Source organism: Rhynchophorus ferrugineus, unplaced genomic scaffold, assembly GCF_030347505.1.
Source record: "Rhynchophorus ferrugineus isolate W39M unplaced genomic scaffold, kcgeb_rfMv2 rfM8, whole genome shotgun sequence".
Taxonomy (NCBI): Eukaryota; Metazoa; Arthropoda; class Insecta; order Coleoptera; family Curculionidae; genus Rhynchophorus; species Rhynchophorus ferrugineus.
Window position 1 is genome coordinate 16,535,804 of NW_027472587.1, and position 18,977 is coordinate 16,554,780.

Sequence of the window (18,977 nt, forward strand, 5' to 3'; positions counted from 1 at the left end):
AATGAGGTAGACAATTATTTGTGTTGAAAGAGTACAATTTATTTTAAGACTGTAACACCCCACAATTATTTTATAATGAGATATTATCAGGTCATTGCTTCAACATATTTTCTCAGGTATCAATAACATTAGTACAGTTTATTTTACATAATGTATTGGTATTACAACAATTATTATATAAGAAGAGATAAATACAACAAATACCCACTAGAATTTCTAATTTTTCCTATAAAAAATACATTTTTAAAAATCACAATATAGGTACAACAACAAAAAAACACAATGTACAAAAATCAAATTTATTTTGAACAAAAACATTACAGTTTAAATTTCTGTAAATACTCCTCTTCCAATGGATGTAGTACTGGACCAGGAATGATTAAAGAATGTAAAGGACCACCCAGATCCACTTCCTTCATTTTACTTAAAGAACAAGCCACAATCTGTTGATTGTCTGATCCTACATGAGCCAACCCAACTGCCAAATTATCTTCAGTTATATCTGGAAAAAAAAGAACACACTCAACATTATTCGAAAATTGCTTAAAACTAAATTCTATACATACCTAAAGACGAGCAGGTTTCTTTCCTTCTGTTTTCTATTATAAGTAATAGTTGTTGAGCTGCCTCACTAACAGACATAAATCTAGGTGGCATGAATTCTTTCTTCCTTTTTGTCAAACTTTCCAGTGTTGGTTCTTTGACTTTAATATCTAAATAAATATTAAAACTCTAGTAAATCATAAACTTTGAATGCAAGATGTTTTATTTACCCAACAAACACAGTGTGTGCATTTTATTCTTAAAGTTATTAGCTATTTTATCATAAAAACTATTTGGTTGCCAGCCATCCATCCAATAAGGTATTGATACAGTTTCTCCAAAAGAATACAGCTGTAAGCCACAACAACCAATCGCATTCAAAATAGAAGCATTATGAATAACTTGGAATTTGATTCCCTTTTCTTCAGCCCTTAAAACCAAATCCGTGTGAGTTGTGGCTCCGAAAGGATCACCAACCACCAACAGAGCGATGTCTGTATCTTTGGCTCCATCAAGAATCTCATCAGCACCTTGCTCAACTAAATCACGATCAGCCACTATAAGTTTTCGTCCATAAAACTCCTCCTAAAAATTATAATTCCTATATTTATTCAAATATATTTTCATTCTCTTTTGAGTTACTAATAAAGTTACAAACTTGTTCATACTAGAGCTTCCGTCCCACATGTTAAAATCGACGTATAGGCTTCCAAGTACACTCTCTCACATTTTTTTACTATTTCTAAACCTTTTACCGTTATGTCTTTACAATCTCCCAAACCTAGACCCACTATATAAAACATATTTCGTCTTTAAGTTAAAAAAACCCAATTTTTAATTAATAGTCAAATATTTTGGGTTATGTATAGTTATTCCTCTTCTTTAGCAGATTGATCAAATTTCATATGTATAAAACAAATTTCAATAGTACTTCTGGAATAAGAGGCTTTTTTACAGGGTATTTTAAAATTATATTTAAAATAAAAGTTTATAATGTGAGATATGAAATATTAATTTCTTACATTAACAGAAGAAAACTGTACAGACGCGCTACAGAATTCTATTTTAGTGACCTCAAGCTTGCATTAGGGTTTTGCTACCCAGTAACAGATGACGCACAATAGTTAACAAATTCAACAATAGATACTTACTAATCAATTCAATAATAAGAACTTATTTATATATTGTTGAGAAATAGAATAAATATAAATATTTATAATGTCAGATATAAATGTTAATTTATCAATGAAGAGAAAGAAAACTGTAAACATAAATTACAGATTTCTATTTCGATGTAACCATTTTAGCGTCAGGTTTTAGCTTTGGATTAACAGATGGCGCATGACCTTGAAAAATATAATATTAAAACTTACATATAATAAAGTAATTTCAATATTATTTCTACAGCAAGAATCTTGTTTATATTATATTTAAAATAGAGTAAACCTAAAATTTTATAATGAGAGATATAAAATGTTTTTTATGCAGTGAAAGAAAACTGTAAAAATAAATTACATGTTTCTATTTTAGGAAAATTATGTTTGCAACAAATTTTGGTATGCATCAATAGATGGCGCAGGAATAATAATATAAACATTCTACAGTAATTCTATAATAAAAATTCTGTTTATATGATTTCTGTATTAGAATTAACCTAAAAGTTTATAATGTGAAATATCCAATATTAATTTTTTATTTAGAGAAAGAAAACTATAGGAATGAATTACAGATTTCAGCATAATTCTGTTTCAATTAAGTTTTAGGCATCAGCTAATAGATGGGGCACTATTTAGAAAAATTATCATTAAAAAATTTTTAATAAAAAATATCACTACCAATTCTATAAGAAATGGTTTGTTTGTAGAAATTAAAATGAACTTAGTGGTTATATTGGAAGTTAACAAAGGTTAATTTATCAATACAGAAAAAGAAAACTGTAAATATAAATAACAGATTTCTATTTTAGTTTTTTAATGTTAGAACTAAGTTTGAGCTAATGATTAATAGATGGCGCATGATTTGCAAAATTTTTTGTAATAAAAGACATTTCCCAAACATATTTTTGAAATGAAAATATTAATGTATACAACTTGTTGAGTTATTCTGATAAAGGGTAAAATAAAGAAAAAACATAGCCTTCACTGCTTAATTCAATATATTAAAACATAAAAATATAAAACAATAAATGAGGTAATATGTATAATATACCAATTTAATTTTTTAACACCTAACATATTACATGATATCACATGTTTATTTGCACACATCCAAGTGTTGTACGTAAATGTAATTATTGACAAAAATGTCGATGTGGGACGATAATTATCCATTTTCCTTCCACTTTGTGGGAGAACGAAAAACGAACAGTCCGACACAGTTGTTCGTTTTTCTTTCCTTACAGTCAAACTTCAAGTTAACGATCGGGATTTTCGCGGCAGGGAGCATAGCAGGATTCTTAGTCCTTCGAATATCGAAGAGAGAGAAAGGGAGATCACAGTAATTATTTTTGGAGTAACTCTGTAGGCCAAAGTCCAAGAAGCACCGTAGTAATGACACCGTCTTTGGTCACATTAATCGGGTTTTATCACGAGGTCCTCAACCTGGATCCTAGATCGATAGATCAGAATCCTGCCATGCCCGCGAACAAAAATAGTTCCGCAAAAGTCTAGAGCGTCAACAGGTAGAAATAAATAAATCATCTTTATTGCAACTTTAATTTTACTTTACGTTAAAAATCCATAACTTTTGTTTAGAATAAAAGACACAGCATATATAATGTTTCCTTTTCGTTATTCTATTTCATTCAACTTTAGATAGGCTCACCTAGAAAAGTCCAAAACGTAAGAAGTGTAATTTTGTGCCCTTGTATGTTATGTTCCAGCTATTATTTTTGTAAATTTAATTAATTTCAAAATTGACCAGAATATATTTTGTATATATTTCTTCTCCTTTTAAAAGACGACTCTCGTCTAAGTTTCGAACCAAAGGGGATGCGAAACTTTAACAAGACAAATTTAATCGTATTTACATAGCTTAGTTAAAGATGCAACGAAAAAGTTTTATTTTTTATTTGTTGTAAAGGAAGAATATATAAAAAAAACTTGTCATGGCAAGAAAAAACAACATAACGAACTTACAAATGAATAGAAAGCAACGTATAATCACTATCTTAAATTTTCCGTTAAAGCTAGATCGAAATAAAAAAAAGGAAAGAAGTTATTACCTATATATAGTATAGATGGCGTCGTCGTACATTTATACCATTGCCCTCGTCACTTAAGAAGCTCAAATAGGACGGTTTTTTCAAATGTTTTTTACGTTTTTTTTTCATTGTTTTTTTTATATCAAAGGTTAATACTGGCTCTAGCCTTCTTAACAGTCTCAGGCAATGGCAGACTAGATTCGCATCCCAGCGTTTTATCTCAATCTGCCCGAAAAGTCGAGTGTGGCTCGAATAAGTACCAAGGTAAGTGGAGTGATACAGATCTGCTGGTCAAAAATGAACATAAACGTACTCAATTCACTGTTGCAATTTATAGAGAACGATACGAAACTCAAATGGAGAGAAAAGAATACGGGAAATACTCGCTGGGACAATATGATTTGTTTTTTAAATATATTTTTAAATATATTGCCAATCTTATAAATTTCACATATATTTATTTTTTGCATAAAACAGTTATAGTAGTAACGTTTATTTTTATTTATATACAAACATATAGTACCTAATAATTATATACCTCTTATGTACACTATATACAACGGATCTAACTATACATTCTTAAAACCCGTCCCTGTTGTTTTGGAGGAGGGAAGGGCTTTAACGTTACCTAAATCATGTATTTTGAGCTACGCAGCACAGATCGGCCGTGGAACTTAAATAATTACCGTATAAAATTAAAAAAGCACCATTGGTAGAGTCTTTTAGGTATTCGAGACTCTTCGATCATCAAGAAATTAAAATCTGAGGGTGGTTCTTTCGAGAAACGAAAATACTAGTAAAAAATGACCCGAGTGTCCGATGCGCCTTAACTTAAGCTCTTTATATCTTATTTTTTAACAAGATCGGAATGAATGAAGATAGGAAGACGAGAAGAAGTGACCTTCCCGCCAAGTCGATGGTAACTTGAAACAGAACTGACGCTGGCGTCGGGCGACTTAAGTTAGGCTCATCAGCTAACCGAAGAGTCCGCGAATCAAGGTAGGATGATAATGTCGATCTCGTCTTGTCTTGTTTTGTTTACATTTAACTGGCCCTTGTGCTGCGTCTTGTAAGTAATTGAGCGATGGAGATCAGAGACACGTTGCCTACCGAAACAAAAAATAAGTACCCAGTTCGATTCACGGGCAGCAGCGGCCTCGCCAACGCATTAGTCTCTAGAAACTAAGCTACAAATCACAACCTGAGTAAACCGGCTCGCACGTCCGTCGCTAGATTGGTTTATTGCTACGTGCCCCCGACCAGGACGTGCATCAGACCGTCCCATTCGGTGCCGGGATCATTCCGCGACGACGGTTCCCTCCAACCGTCGTCCTCCATCGCAGACAGGCCCAGTTCCGCGTAGAGCTCGTTGTTGTTGAGCGACACGAGGTCCGTCTGGGAGGCGAGGCTCAGCACCGAGCCCCAGTTGATGGGGCGGGCGTCGTCCTCGTCGTCGCCCAGACCCGAGTCGGTGTCGGGCGCCGCGGTGGGGAAAGGTGTGGCGCGGCCCGACGGGCACGCGACCTCGCGCAGGCTCTGTTCGTATCCCGCTTCCGGTACCGGACAGGGTCGCGTGGGGGGCGTCATCTCCGGCAACATGGGGTAGCTGGGTTCGGGTGGATCGGCCTCCATCTCGCGTTCCAATCGACGTAGCGTATTGCAGATCAGCACGGAGCGACGCAGCGAAGGGTCGGAGCATTGACGGTACCGCGCCAGCTTGCACATGGAGAGGTTGAGGACCGCCAGGCGTCGCTGGCGGTAGCAGGGAACGTGACACCATCGGGTTCTGCCATCGCAGCACCGAACCCGCGTCTTGGTCTGGGGGGCAGCGCCCAGCTCCAGGTAAGACTTTCCGTTTTCCTCGCATCGGATCGTCTGTTGCTGGGGCGGTTGGTAGTACTGCCAGTGGTCGTTGGACTGATACCTAGAAACAAGGAACACCAATTAATTCACGCTCCTATAACTTCGGCAACACTATATATAACAGATCAATTGAAAAGTCCCCGGCCTACCATAGTAAAACACATTTTTTTGACAAAATTAGTTTTTTTATTCAACAGAATTCCCTTCAAGATACTATTTTTGTAGTACGATTTGTCCTTCAAAATAGGTCTCAGTTTCGGCGATCACCTCTTGATCTGAGAACAGGAAATAGTCGCTGGGGGCCAGATCTGGAGAATAAAGTGGATGAGGAAGCAACACGAAGCCCATTTCATGGATTTTTGCCATCGTAATTGTTCAGAATATATATGAGCATTTTGGTAAAATGTGTGAGGAGAGAAAGAATACTAACTATTTTGCAGATTTAGCAAATCCATTAAGGAGAATGCCGTTATTAAATTTAGTTTAATCATGAAAGATTTATAAAAGTGTTAAAACAAAATAAGGAGAAATAAGGAGGAATCAAAGGATACTACTTCATAGGTAGTGTGGAAAACAGTTCAATGTAAATATAATAAAATACAACCCTAACCAAATCATGTGAGTATTTGTCAACCACTTGACTGTTCTGTCAATTATTCCCGTTCCATAAAGTTTAAACGAATTTCATGAAAAGTGTGCGTGCTTAGTGTGAACCAATGAGAATATATATATAGAATATATTTATACCGTCTGGTGGGGAAGTACCGTACCTCTTGGCGTATTATGAGGGTGACATAACTGATAAAGTGACGTTATGGATTGATAAACGAGACATAAACAAACATATCGACGACTTACCTTCCGTAGGAGATTTGGGGGGCGGGGGTGGCGAATCGCGGCGGATCGAAAGGCGGTACCATGGCGGCGGCGCACCTTTCATCGTCGCTGAGCTCATCCTCGAACTCGTCGTCGTCGAACTCGTCCTCGCTGAGTAGTGTGGCGGCGAGGGATGGGGTGGGGGCGCGCCAGGCGTCCGCCGCGGGCACCGCGACGGCTCGAAGCCGCGCTATGCAATCGTCAGTGGCGGAGGCGGCGGCCGCGACTCCAGTGGCGGGCGGATCCCATTTACCGTTCTTGGCTGGCGGGGCGTCGAGGTCCGTCGGCGCCGTCGACTCGAACTTGCGCTTTCCAACCGCAACCGCTGTCGTGGTAGCATGCAAACCCATCATGGCACAATTCTGCAACAGAAAGACAACCACCATTAAGATCACGTTCAAAAAACTCAAAAATATGTAGAATCAAAGCAAATAACACTAATATTTACTATGTATATATATTCTTGGTTGCATAACCACAACCACAGAACTATCAACAACACTACCATTGAACAGTTTTCGATATGTTCAACAACCATTGTCAAGATTGATTCTAAAGACACTGCCACTAAAACGACCTTTACAAATTATATCATTCACCATTTCTTTGAAAATAAGAGTGAGTTTAGACACTAACATAGCGTCTAATATCAAATATGTTAGTTTTATCAGTCGACATGTGATATTCTTGGTTGCATATCGACAACCATCGAACTTCATTAAAAAATATAAGGTATTTTTTTATTTAATGTGATAAGTTTTAACGGTAACTGTCTGTCGTCAGCTCCGACCAACAAGCATTACAATGTTAGCTTAAATACACGAATAACTAAGCTTGAACAACAGACACGGAGCTGTCAGTGTCAAGTTCATCCGTTTTGTCAAAGTCCGAATAACATAAAATAAAATATTCTAGATTGCATAACTGTAAACACCAACCCAAAAAACTTGATATGTATTATTAGCTAAAAAAAAGCGATTATTTCGCAAAAAGCGTAGCGGAGTCGTACCCAAGATTGTTTTTCCGGCCGGAGTTATCGTGGCGTCGCAAGAAGCGAGTCCGGATAGTGCATTAAACATTTAAAAAACATATTTTTTGGGGCGGTGATTGAACAAATACGTCGACAACAAAGGCGACGTTGTCACGCTTCGACCGTCCGTCGATTTTAAGCGGGACAAACAGCGAAAACTTTATTATTGACGATAAATAAACATTCGCCCTCGGCTACGAAAAAAAACCGGCGATTCGAACTAATTGCCGGAAACGCCAGTTGAGGAAGAATATATATCTAACCTCACTAAAGAGATTTAATGACATTTTTTTACTTGATTCTGGGGAAATTGAATTTTAATTAAATGTATGACGAAATTATGTATGATAATTGGTGAGTGTACTGTTATGACACTTCAGATAACAGGACCAGATGATTTAGATTGTTTTAAATGATGGTGATGCGTGGATATTTATGTTTAATGACGATAATTAATTATGTAAGTATGAACAGTGACCGTTCTTTTAGGGAAGATAATGATACGACTAATATATAATTCGTGTCGCCTCATAAATTAAAGATAGAGCGTCCTGGTGCACTGAAATTTTGAGTAAAACCGATTGGAAAATCACCGCGGCGACTGCGGCGTCACAAATTCGTGTTGTAAACGTGCGACGTCGAAAATAACCTTGAGGAGACGTAGTTTCTCATGACACAAGCTGGCTGGCGGCCTTCAAGGATACAAAACCGGCCCCGTTCAACAGCAACAACCGAGAACAGCTTGGTAATTTACAGAACGTTGTAAATTAGGTAGAAAGCTGCTGCTGTTGCTTAGAAGTCGCGGTGGTAAGACAACGGCGATCAGTTTCTGATTCTGTTTCCGTTTTGAAAGGGGGATAGGTGTAATTATTGGCGATGTTATTAGATATTTCGATATTCAGTGAAGTATTGAATACATTGTTGCCACATTGTACTGAAAATATAAGATTTAATCAAATAAAAAGTTTCAGGTTACGATGACATCTATGCTTTCCAAGAAAATACAAATAATGAAAGAAGAACGTTGACATTATTTGATCTACTAATCCAGCGGGTGTTTTGATTATTGTTAATTCATATTTCATGGTATTCTCAAACCGATAATGTAATATTGAAGTATATCGATTATTAAATATCGTTTATTCGCTCCCCCCGTTATCAACGACGTACTCAATTTAGTACCAGGAGACGGAGACGCTTTTTCGAAACAAAATAACCTCGATAGATGGCGTAATGTCGCCGCGTGCGTGTATTACGAAAGATTGTTCGAGGTTACCAACTGTAAAAATCAAAATTCCTGGTACGAGTAAGGCTGACGTGACGCGATACCAGTGTTATAAGCTTACACTGGCCGACATAGAAATCGGATAGTTTTTTTTACCTAGAACCCTAAACGATCTCACCGCGTACGTCGAGAGAGCGGGAGAGAAAAGAACGAAACAAGAGAATAACGACGACGACGACGATAATAGAAAAAGAACGGTCCTAGTTACGGTGAAACTGACGGTCTCTCGTAACCATAGTGTGGTGAGAGGAATTGGAAGCGTTGGTTGTTGCACAGTCGAGATCCGCGCATTTTATATAAGAGCGCGCGCTTTCTATTTGGCTTGTTTATTATTTTCTCTGGCGTTTTACCTTGTCGGTACGTTGCGTGTACCACTTTACCAACGCAGATATTCGGACCCGTTATTTTGGTTGGGGCGCCGCTACCGCGCCGACTGGCTGACTGACGTCCGTTCTATGACGCTCCGTTTTGATTTCGTGATCTCAATTTTTGAAACAATGTATTCGATTATGGTGGATGCGCCTCATTTGAGCCGTCCCGATCTCGCTCAGGACTCGACGAAATCAAAATCGTGTTGGTTCTTTCACAAAAAGACCGAAAGCTATCTAAAGCTCAAATTTTTATCATTCCGTCTTCCGATTTCCATTTTTGGAATAAATTCTTTCATTATGGTGGATACGCCTTGTTTGAGTGGCCTCAAATCGCACTCAGGACACTTACCGAAGTAAAAATCGTTTATATTCCTTCGAACAACACTGCGAACTATTTGAACCCTTATGATTCTCCGCTTTGATCTCAATTTTTGAAATAATGTATTCGATTATGGTGAATGCGCCCTGTTTGAATCGCCTCAATGGCACTCCGGGCACCTGACGAACTCAATGTCGTGTTTGTACTTTCGGAAAACACTGTAAACTATCTAAAGCTCGAGCCCATAACAGGGATCTTACAGAAACTTCTGAAATATCGTTGTTTTTTTTTTAAATAAAATGATTATATCTCTGCCTCCGCAATTTTTCCCAAAAGCCACACACAGACCGTTTCAGGAAGTGAAAGTCGTCCCACCGAGGTTCTCTAAGAAAAATATCTCGTCTCTGGCGTGGCTTTTTTGTCTAAAAATCCCTAGATATATAAAAATGGGGTAAAATTTGTTAGTGTATGCTGTAACTATTTTTTATTTTCTTTTGTTTCCCTTTTTCTGTTTGTAAGTTTGTCCTTCCTCTTGTCTTCTCTTTGTTCTTCGTTATTTAACGACACGTTTCTCTAATCTAGTTAGCATAAAACTATTCTTGAAATAAACCATCACTACTAAAGACCTGTGCTGTTTTCAATAACAATAGTATCAGTAACATTATCAAATATTACTATTATTACTAGTACTTCACAAAATATTTGTAATTTTTACTGACTATTGGTCATCATTCCTCTGAAATTAAGACATAAATATTAATTATTCGTTATTTGAACTTATTTCTGTTATGTTTCTTTTAAAACCTTTATTATTAGTGTTAGTTAGTTCTAGCTTTTTCTTAGTTGGTTTATCTTGTAAGCAGTTTTTATTTTATTTTATTTTATTTGTTACTCTTTTTCTACACCTGCGGCTGCTTCCTTTCGGATCCTCTTTGTTTTTCATTATTTGCCAACCTTTTCCTCTATTAAGCATGAAACTATTCTTCATCCTATCCTATTAGTTTCAATAACATTATCAAATATTATTATTAGTACATCACAAAATATTTGTGATTTTTACTAATTATTGATCAATTCGTCTCTAATTAAACACACATTCCTCTAAAATTAGACATAGATATTAATTAATTACTCAGCAGGCGTTGAATTCTATTCTCAATCAATATTCCGCCTTGTTTGGAGTCAGACACGTAAAAATACTTTCCGGAGAAGACCAAAGGATAACAAAATTTTAACATTATCTGAATTAGTATTAACATTCAGTGTAACGGGATTATTCTTCGTTTACCGCTTAAATAAAACGACGGACAAGTCGATTTCGAAACCGAAATAAATCCCTCCGTTGTCCTCGTGTCCACGACGGGCCGTAAACGGGAAACGGGAGCAATAGGAACGAGCGTTACGCAATCCGCAACGACCCATATAAAGACGAAAAGTTTTTACGGTCCTTCGAACCCAAACAAAGTGAAACAAAGGGGTTTGTCGGCGACGACGACAATGTCTACGACCATAACTGTCATGCCGAAGCACCTGTATCGAAAAATCGCACACACATACACACTGGCACGCGCGCCCAAGGACGTTGGGGCAGGTCCAGGGAGTAGTAAGTATTGTTCGACGTCGCCGAAACCACTTGCCATGCCAAACTAATTACGGGCGCCTATTTACGGTGATATTAAGCGGCCAATAATTCGAACTTTTAGTGGAAGTCACTTGATTTCGCTTTTATTGAAATCCGGTCGATGTTTGACGACTTCTGACAGTTTTATATCGTTCATGAGGCCTATATAAAAAGATTCGAGGCGATTTCCTTAACAGGTGTAAAATTATATATATAAATTCAGCTTCAATTGATATTTTAATGTTTAATATACGTGTAGTTTTTTTTTAATATTTCAGAAGTATGCATAAATAAATAAATAAATAATCCTTCAAAACATTAGTGCAATGAATAGGTTATAAACTGACAAATGTTGTTTTAGTGCTCTGCTTGCTTAGACAAAAAAACATTAAAAATCGCTGCTTAATATTTGATTACCCTGGTTGAAAATGAAGAATTGATAACTGAAGAATAGGAAGACGATCAGTAAATGAAGAGAATATAACAATAATCAGATTACGAAATATCAACTTAGGAAGAGAACGAAACATTGCAAATAATGTATTCAGAGAAGTAGATCGGTTGGAGTTGACATGATGACAGGCAATGGAGATAAGGAGGCATAGACAAAACCTGTGCTAATTATCTATTTATATTTTGAGCTTAATCGTGAAAAAACAGTAATTTTTAACAAAAATCGCCTAGAAATGTTATTAAGATATCTTGTGTAAAATTATGTGTATTACCAAGGCACAAAATATAAATAGCAAAAAACCTACTAACTAATAATTTACAAGAGCAAAGGCAATGTCAGCGATAAAAGTAATAATAGTGCTAGATAATTATAAATAAAAAAAAGTATGGAGAAAGCAACAGAAACTGATACAGATAAAAATAGAAGAGAACTAATAAACACAACAGAATAATAATTATAATGAGATAAACAAAAAGAAGCCACAGTTAAATAGAAAAAATCCATAGATCCGAAGAAAAATATTCCAATTCTTTACGATGAACTCTTGAATTAAATCGGTTAAAATTCATTTACGACCCTGACACCTGTTTAACAGTAATAATTTCTATAGACATGGTTAATCTTTGCATCTAAATAGATCAAATAACAACCAATCAAAAGGAAAATCAACAGGTACAACAACAAAAACGATGATCACATATTTCAAATCAGAATCATGTCATTCAATCAATCAATATAATTCAAAATAGTTAGAAATAAAGTTAGAAATTCAACAACCATCAGTTAAGTTTTTAACAAAACTATAATATTCGTTTGAAAACATATTTTAAATCAGCATCATATAATTCAAAATATTTACAAATTACAAATTAATAGTTACAAGGAAAGTTAGAAAATCAACAAGAATCACATGAATCAACATCAAAATTACGATATTGGTTTAAAAACAGCTACAAAAAAGCAATTACCCGGTAATGAATTAAATGGCTTAAAATTAATTCACGATCGTTATATTACATTTTTATATTCATAGACACGGTTGATCTTTGCATCTAAATACGGCAAAGTAACAATGTCTCCGTATTTCTTCTACCTAGGACCGAGTCGACTCAAACAAATTCGAAAAAAAACAACCCCCGGCCGATAGGGACGGAGGACCCACCCTAGAAAATAAAAATGTGCCGCGCAAAGGTCCGGAACCCTTATTCTTCGTCGGATAAGGGTCGGCTACCTGGGCTCTTTTGAAACGGAGGGACGCGCAGATGCCGTCGATTTCGAAGGAAACACTAGGCAAATGCCCCAGGTAGCGAGGCGTCTCGACCGTTTGCCGTCGGGGTTTTCGAAAAGCCCGCCGGTTCGTTCTTCCGAAAACCGATTGCCTTCACACATTAATTTACCAATAAATATAGAAAAATAACCTTATTGGTGAAGTTGTTGATGACTATAGCCAAATAATGTTTCACAATTTCAAAATATGAATGGATGTACGTTCATATTTTTCAAAAACAAGTGTTTCACATAATTTAGAACATCTGTAACTGTGATCCTAAACAAGTCACAACTGGTAGTTAAAAGAGAGCCATTATGATTAGATTTAATATAAAAATAATATAAAAACAAATGTCATTATACCATAATATAAATATGAGCCTAATAAAAATCGAAAATCAATATCTGAGAATGAGGTTTATAGTAAACTATATGTATATGTATGATTGTGATCTCAAACAAATCACTGATGATCAAAAGAAAACCCTCATGATACTTGATTGAATATATATTTTTTTGTTCTTCTACTATAACAATAGTTAAAATTTATTTTGAAAAAATAAATTATTATTTAATTTCTAATTGGTGTTTTTCTGGTGCCATCCTATCATGAAGAAAAATCAGCTTACAATCAATGGAATTATAAAAGAATTATCAATATCGTTCAAAACATTGCAGTTAGAAAACAAACAAGAATCAATTTAAACCTTCTAAAAAACTAAGATATTTGTTTGAAAACCTCTACAAAAACAATCTGAAACTATAGACATGAAAAGCAACTAGTAAATGTTTCTTTTTATATCGACAAAATTGTTGTCTTTAAAAAAACGAAAGGTTACACCACCACCACAGCTATATCGTCATACCAACTGATATACATCATGGAGAAACCCGTGATTCAGAGACGGTATACGTAATCGATAGAAACATTGCCTGGCGGAATCCATTTGAAAAATAATCCGTAGTGTTTTTTCGATGAAGTCTTGAATTAAATCCGTTAAAATTAATTCACGGTCATTACATTTATTAACAGTAACAATTTTTATATTCATAGACAATTTGACGCAATTAATTTTTGCATATATACAGATCGAATAACATCCGATCAAAAAGAAAAATCAATCTGTACAATAACTACAACGGTGTACTTTAAACCAGCATTATATTAACCAATCAATATAATTCAAAATAGTTAGTCACAAAGAAAGCTGGAAAGTCAACAAGAATCAGTTGAATCAACAAAACTAAGAAATTTGTTTAAAAACATTTTTTAAACCAGAATTATATCAATGAAATCAAAATAGTTAGTCACAAAGAAAGCTGGAAAGTCAACAAGAATCAGTTGATTCAACAAAACTAAGAAATTTGTTTAAAAACATTTTTTAAACCAGAATTATATCAATGAAATCAAATGAATATCAATGAATAATTCAAAATAGTTAGTTAAAGAAAGTTATAAAATCAAGAAGGATCAATTGAATCTTTAACAAAATAAGATATGTGTTTGAAAACATACTTTAAATTAATATGATTCAAAATAGTTAGGAAGAAAGTTAAAAAACCTGCCATTGTCGTGCTCTGTACTATCTAAGTGATCTAAGTGATACAACACCATATTCCTCTAGAAACCATAAGAAGTATAATTCAACAAGTTTGTGTTAAGTACTTTAGTACTGTTAGTGCACCCCAATGTGCGCACTCGCTCATTAGCTAAATGTACGACGTGATAGTAACGTGTGGAATAGGGTTAACAATATTTTATACAGAAGATCACTTAATGGAGTGATTTTCTACATGTCATATATATATATATATTTTTTTTTTGGTTCTACTAGTTTCATTCGACTGATTTTTAACGTTCTGGCTCTGTCGTCCTATCCGCGACCTTGACAAAAATGTACCTAATTTATGCCATAGATTTATATGTAATATATATAGTTTTTGAAAACTGCTCCAAGCTATTTATCTCCGTCCTTTCCTCTCTCACAATTTATACAGGAAAGGGTTCGTACATCTTTGTCTGATATCACGAATTAAACAAAACAGTCGAACCGTGTATTTGACTGAAAACAGTAATTACTTTTTTCAGTCGCTAGTTTTTTGACTATCGATTGTTTCGCCTGTTTTCAGTCGATAGTTCCCAACGCTAGTTAATATCAAGAACTATCAAGAATAAATGATACCAAAAAAATACACATCATCAGTTCAGTTCATCGCCTGAATTATTATGTGTTCAGTACAACTGAGTCAGTATAAATATTGGCAGAATTTCGGTTCTTCCCTGCGGCTCTTTCTCATTCGCGCTCGCCAAAATCCGAACCCCTTCATTCTATTTCCAGCGAAAGAGCGCACGAAGAACTGTAGAGGGGGCGGCGAGGAGGGTGACAGACCAAAGGCTGGGAATAAGGGGAGGGGACGCAGGCCTACGAATTTAACCGGCGTTTTTACCGACAAGGACGGCTACCCTCGGCTGTGCGTGAGGGGGAAAAGGACGGCGGAGCGCGCGCGCGTGTGTGTATGTGTGTGTGTATGTGCGGGGCGACATCGACAGGGGGATGAGGGATCGGACTGGCCCAGATGGTCCTTCTATCGCGTTTGTCGTTGTCAGCGTCGAATGAGGGCCCAGGCAGGGGTGTTTGGAAATGAGGGTAGGTTTTTTTTTCGAAAAACGAGGAGGGGAAGGGGAGTTTTGAATATAATGGCTTTTTGAGGAATATCAGGCCGGAATTTATAGGAGAGATTGTCCCGAATATTTCCCGTCTTTTATTATTTGTTATAACTTTTCTCGAAAGTAAGAACAAATGTTAAAAGTATCGAACGGCGGGGGCAGGGCAAGGACCTCCAGTAGAGCAACAGTCGTTTCCTGGCGATACGGCTCGATACGGTCCGGTCCTGCCCAAGAACGGCGAGGCCGGGATTAGTGATACCAACGCCGAGAGGGGCCCCACCGTCGTCAGCAGGGTGAAACCCCTATTCCGAGGGAACTACCCGTCAGCCCTTCGCTCTGTCTATTCGACCAGGAATTTATAGCTGTCGCCGACTACTACTTTTAGAACGGTTTAGGTATATAGATATCGTTTTCAAACTACAGGATGGGACATCTGATTTTTCCTTGTTCAAACATCGCTATTCCAAAGACCAATCGGTCTCAAATTAATTAGTAGAATCATAGGCTCTTTAGTAAAAACGTCAATTGCAGGTTTTACCTCAGTCATCATAATAATCCATACAAACATTTCTCCATGTGTTTTTTTTTTAATTTAGACTAACCGGATAACTGAGAGTTTGATACCTAATCCAACGGTTTAAAATATGCAACCATCACCATCAATGGGACATAAGCTTGATGAGGTTTCAGATTTTACTAATCAAAACGTCCTGGGAAAGTTTGACTTGTAATTAGTGACTGAAAATTCAATATTATTACTGTAAAGCAATGAAAATGTTTTTCACATATTATCATCTGCTGATTTCAGTGAAGTGACCTTTTATATACTCTACCACTTGTGAGATATTTTTATATATTGATATTTTTAGTAAACCTGATAATTGTCCAAATCTAGAGGACCACGGGGATATGAACAAGATGTATTTCATGATTGGTTCGTTATGGGCATGCGCATTACTTGCTAATTCTATGGTTATGTTTGATAAAAAATACGAGTTTTTTATTGCTTATCGAAGAAATGAACAAATTACGGTAAAGCTTAAGAGGTTATAACACTAACCTATTAACTATTGTCGCTGTATAATTAACTGCAGTTTTTAGATGTACTCTAATGTAATTTGATAACATTTTTTGTTCAATTTTGTATAGTATATGTATATATAAATATTATATATATGCATATATATATTATAATAAAAATTTAATCTGACAATATCAACAATATTACGAGGATCAGTGTTATTTCCGCCGGATTGGTTGGTGCAATGGTAAAGGCGACAGGACGGTCCACCTATTTTTGCGATAGTTCGGGTTCGAATTCTGCTGGGACATGGTCGTAAATTTAGCCGGCGACTATTTCCTGTTCTTAGATCTCAAAAGAATGCTCGCTGGGAAGAAATATTTGTCGAAGGAAGAGCTGATCGCCGAAACTGAGGCCTATTTCGAAGCCAAGGACAAATCGTACTACAAAAATGGTATTGAAAAGTTGGAGGGTCGCTATAATCACCCTTGAAGAGAATTATGTTGTCGATGAATTATTAAGTCTTGTTTACTTCCCCGTGATCTGTTTGAAGTATTTGATTAAGAAAACATAATTAGCAGGAATTAACTCAGGAACAGGAGGAAACATTCTTTTTTATGTTGGACAGTACAATATTCGTAACGATAACCATCATCAGTGATCACGGCGTCATATAATAACGAAACGGAGCTGTAAAGGGTTACGATTCAAAGACCCCGCGGTAAGAGACAACACACGGGGGGAAGCCAGGGGTGGGGGGAGTACTCGGAACAGTTTGTTTTGTACGCGGAAAAAAATATATATCGGTACGCCTAAAATCGTCTCTTTAAAATTTCCCTTTTCGTTGTCGTCTCCGTCGAAGCCGGCGAACTGGGGGGAGGGGGAGCCGCGAGGGGGACGTTTCCTCATTAATTTCATCGCGCCAGAACGACGACGCCGGCGGGGAAAGGACGGGGAGGCGGCTACGGGGGCATCCAGAACAAGTTTTTCCGAAGGGGGATGGGCGGGCGACGGGGGCTAGGCGCTGGAGAGAGGCACACGCAAAAATATATTCTGTTATTCGGCGTTCCGTATTATTCCTCCCGTTTGGAGACGGTCGCCGAAGATGATTCGAACGTGGGCAGGGAGGGGGTCGACGAAATGAAGGGGAGGACGGCGGGGGTTCCGTGCCGCCTTTGATTAACGCGACCGGGGAGATGATATCTCTCGGACGGGTTGGTTCTCGGTGCCGCGTATTCGCCCGATTGGATATCGGGTGATGATTTTTCGTAATTTCGTCGGAATCCGTGTTTATTGGGTCACAACGCGGGTATAAATGGTGGAGTACGACACTTCTCGTGTTTCTACAACTTTTTAATGATCAAATTACGATAACAAAATGTCATAACGGGATAAAAAAGAAAAGCCTTACAACATGGTACTAATCTCATCAGATTTTATGATTTTTACATTGATATTAAAATTTAAAAGAACAAAGGTACGGCAGATTATTAAGTTACATATTAAGAGTTATAAAATCCAAACAGCATCAATCTTGTTAGTTAGAATGTTGGCTGTCATTTCTTTTTCTATAACAACACATTCTCAACGACATCGAATAAGAATTAACATATGCCAAAATTTCACCCTGGAGAATACACATTTTATTGCAATTAACCATTTGGGGCTGTATAATGTATGTAAGAAATGCAAATATATTTCAGTATTGTTTCTGTATAAATATGGTGTTTTTATATAAATCGAATATCTGGTAAAACTCAGTTTTTATTTCAAAATTTGCAATAAAATTTTCTAATAAAATATGCCTTATTATTTCAAATATTTTCCAAATTTTGTTTGCTTAGTTAAACACAATTACAAGATTTGTAATTATTAAAATGTACATATAATTCAACAGTTAAATATCGATTTTTTTTTCTAGAATGTCTCCTTTCTACCAACTGGGGTTATCTGTACTGTGGGCTCCGAACCACGGTCCTCGGCATTAAGCCTACCGACTGGCGAATAACCAACTTAGGTCTTGCCCAAGCCTGGTTACTGACGTGATTGGGATCATTTTCCTTGTCGAATTCTGCTCTCTTGTCTTTCACAAACCAGCAGTATTCGAACCCGTGACTACGCAACGGTAGGAGGACTACCTTTAATAGTCTTTAAAAGGAGTTCTACGATTACTATTACCGTTGGCAATAGTAATATATGTTTGACTATAGCTTTTTAATTTCATGGGACTAAGGTTCTCCAATAGCGAGCGACATACAAAAAAAAATATACTCAAAATTTCGACATCAGTTACAAAATTAAATGTACGCCCCTGCACAGAACTTGACAGGACAGTGCTTGTTCTCTAAGAGTTTACATAAATAAAATTGCGCATGTCTTAAACCGAATCATTCCTTCTAGATAGTGTACGCTCATATTGGCCCGATTTGACGACGCGTGATTACAATCCCGGCGT

General features: G+C 36.6%; 2 protein-coding genes and 1 long non-coding RNA gene across 7 annotated transcripts in view; all 3 read right to left on the bottom strand.

Moving 5' to 3' along the window:
* Positions 1 to 285: 285 nt before the first annotated feature.
* Positions 286 to 1,421, bottom strand: Dph5 (diphthine methyl ester synthase). Of its 2 annotated transcripts, none has more exons than XM_076412257.1 (4): positions 1,212 to 1,421; positions 774 to 1,128; positions 567 to 713; positions 286 to 502 (listed from the first exon to the last, which is right to left on the bottom strand). In XM_076412257.1, exons 1-4 carry the CDS (start codon positions 1,344 to 1,346, stop codon positions 318 to 320), a joined length of 822 nt encoding a protein of 273 aa, XP_076268372.1. In that variant the 5' UTR covers positions 1,347 to 1,421; the 3' UTR covers positions 286 to 317. The 2 variants fall into 2 exon arrangements, with proteins under 2 accessions (XP_076268372.1, XP_076268373.1); XM_076412258.1 differs by having other exon boundaries at positions 1,186 to 1,377.
* Positions 1,422 to 2,680: 1,259 nt separating this feature from the next.
* Positions 2,681 to 18,977, bottom strand: part of tara (SERTA domain-containing protein 2 taranis) — a 36,345-nt gene continuing 20,048 nt past the window's right edge. For 2 of the 4 annotated variants that reach the window (XR_013006923.1, XR_013006924.1), the window contains 3 exons: positions 6,467 to 6,846; positions 3,862 to 5,669; positions 2,681 to 3,818 (listed from right to left, as the gene is read on the bottom strand). Coding sequence is in view for 2 of the 4 variants with exons in the window: in XM_076412249.1 (XP_076268364.1) it covers positions 4,991 to 5,669; positions 6,467 to 6,846 (1,059 nt within the window). In the remaining 2 variants the exon portion in view is untranslated. Of the gene's footprint in view, positions 5,670 to 6,466; positions 6,847 to 18,977 lie in introns of all 4 variants that reach the window. The other 2 variants (XM_076412249.1, XM_076412250.1) reach the window with 1 other exon arrangement.
* On the bottom strand, positions 7,905 to 13,617 carry LOC143201301 (uncharacterized). The gene is made up of 2 exons (XR_013006927.1): positions 10,267 to 13,617; positions 7,905 to 10,115 (listed from the first exon to the last, which is right to left on the bottom strand). It is a non-coding gene; the product is annotated as an uncharacterized LOC143201301 (long non-coding RNA).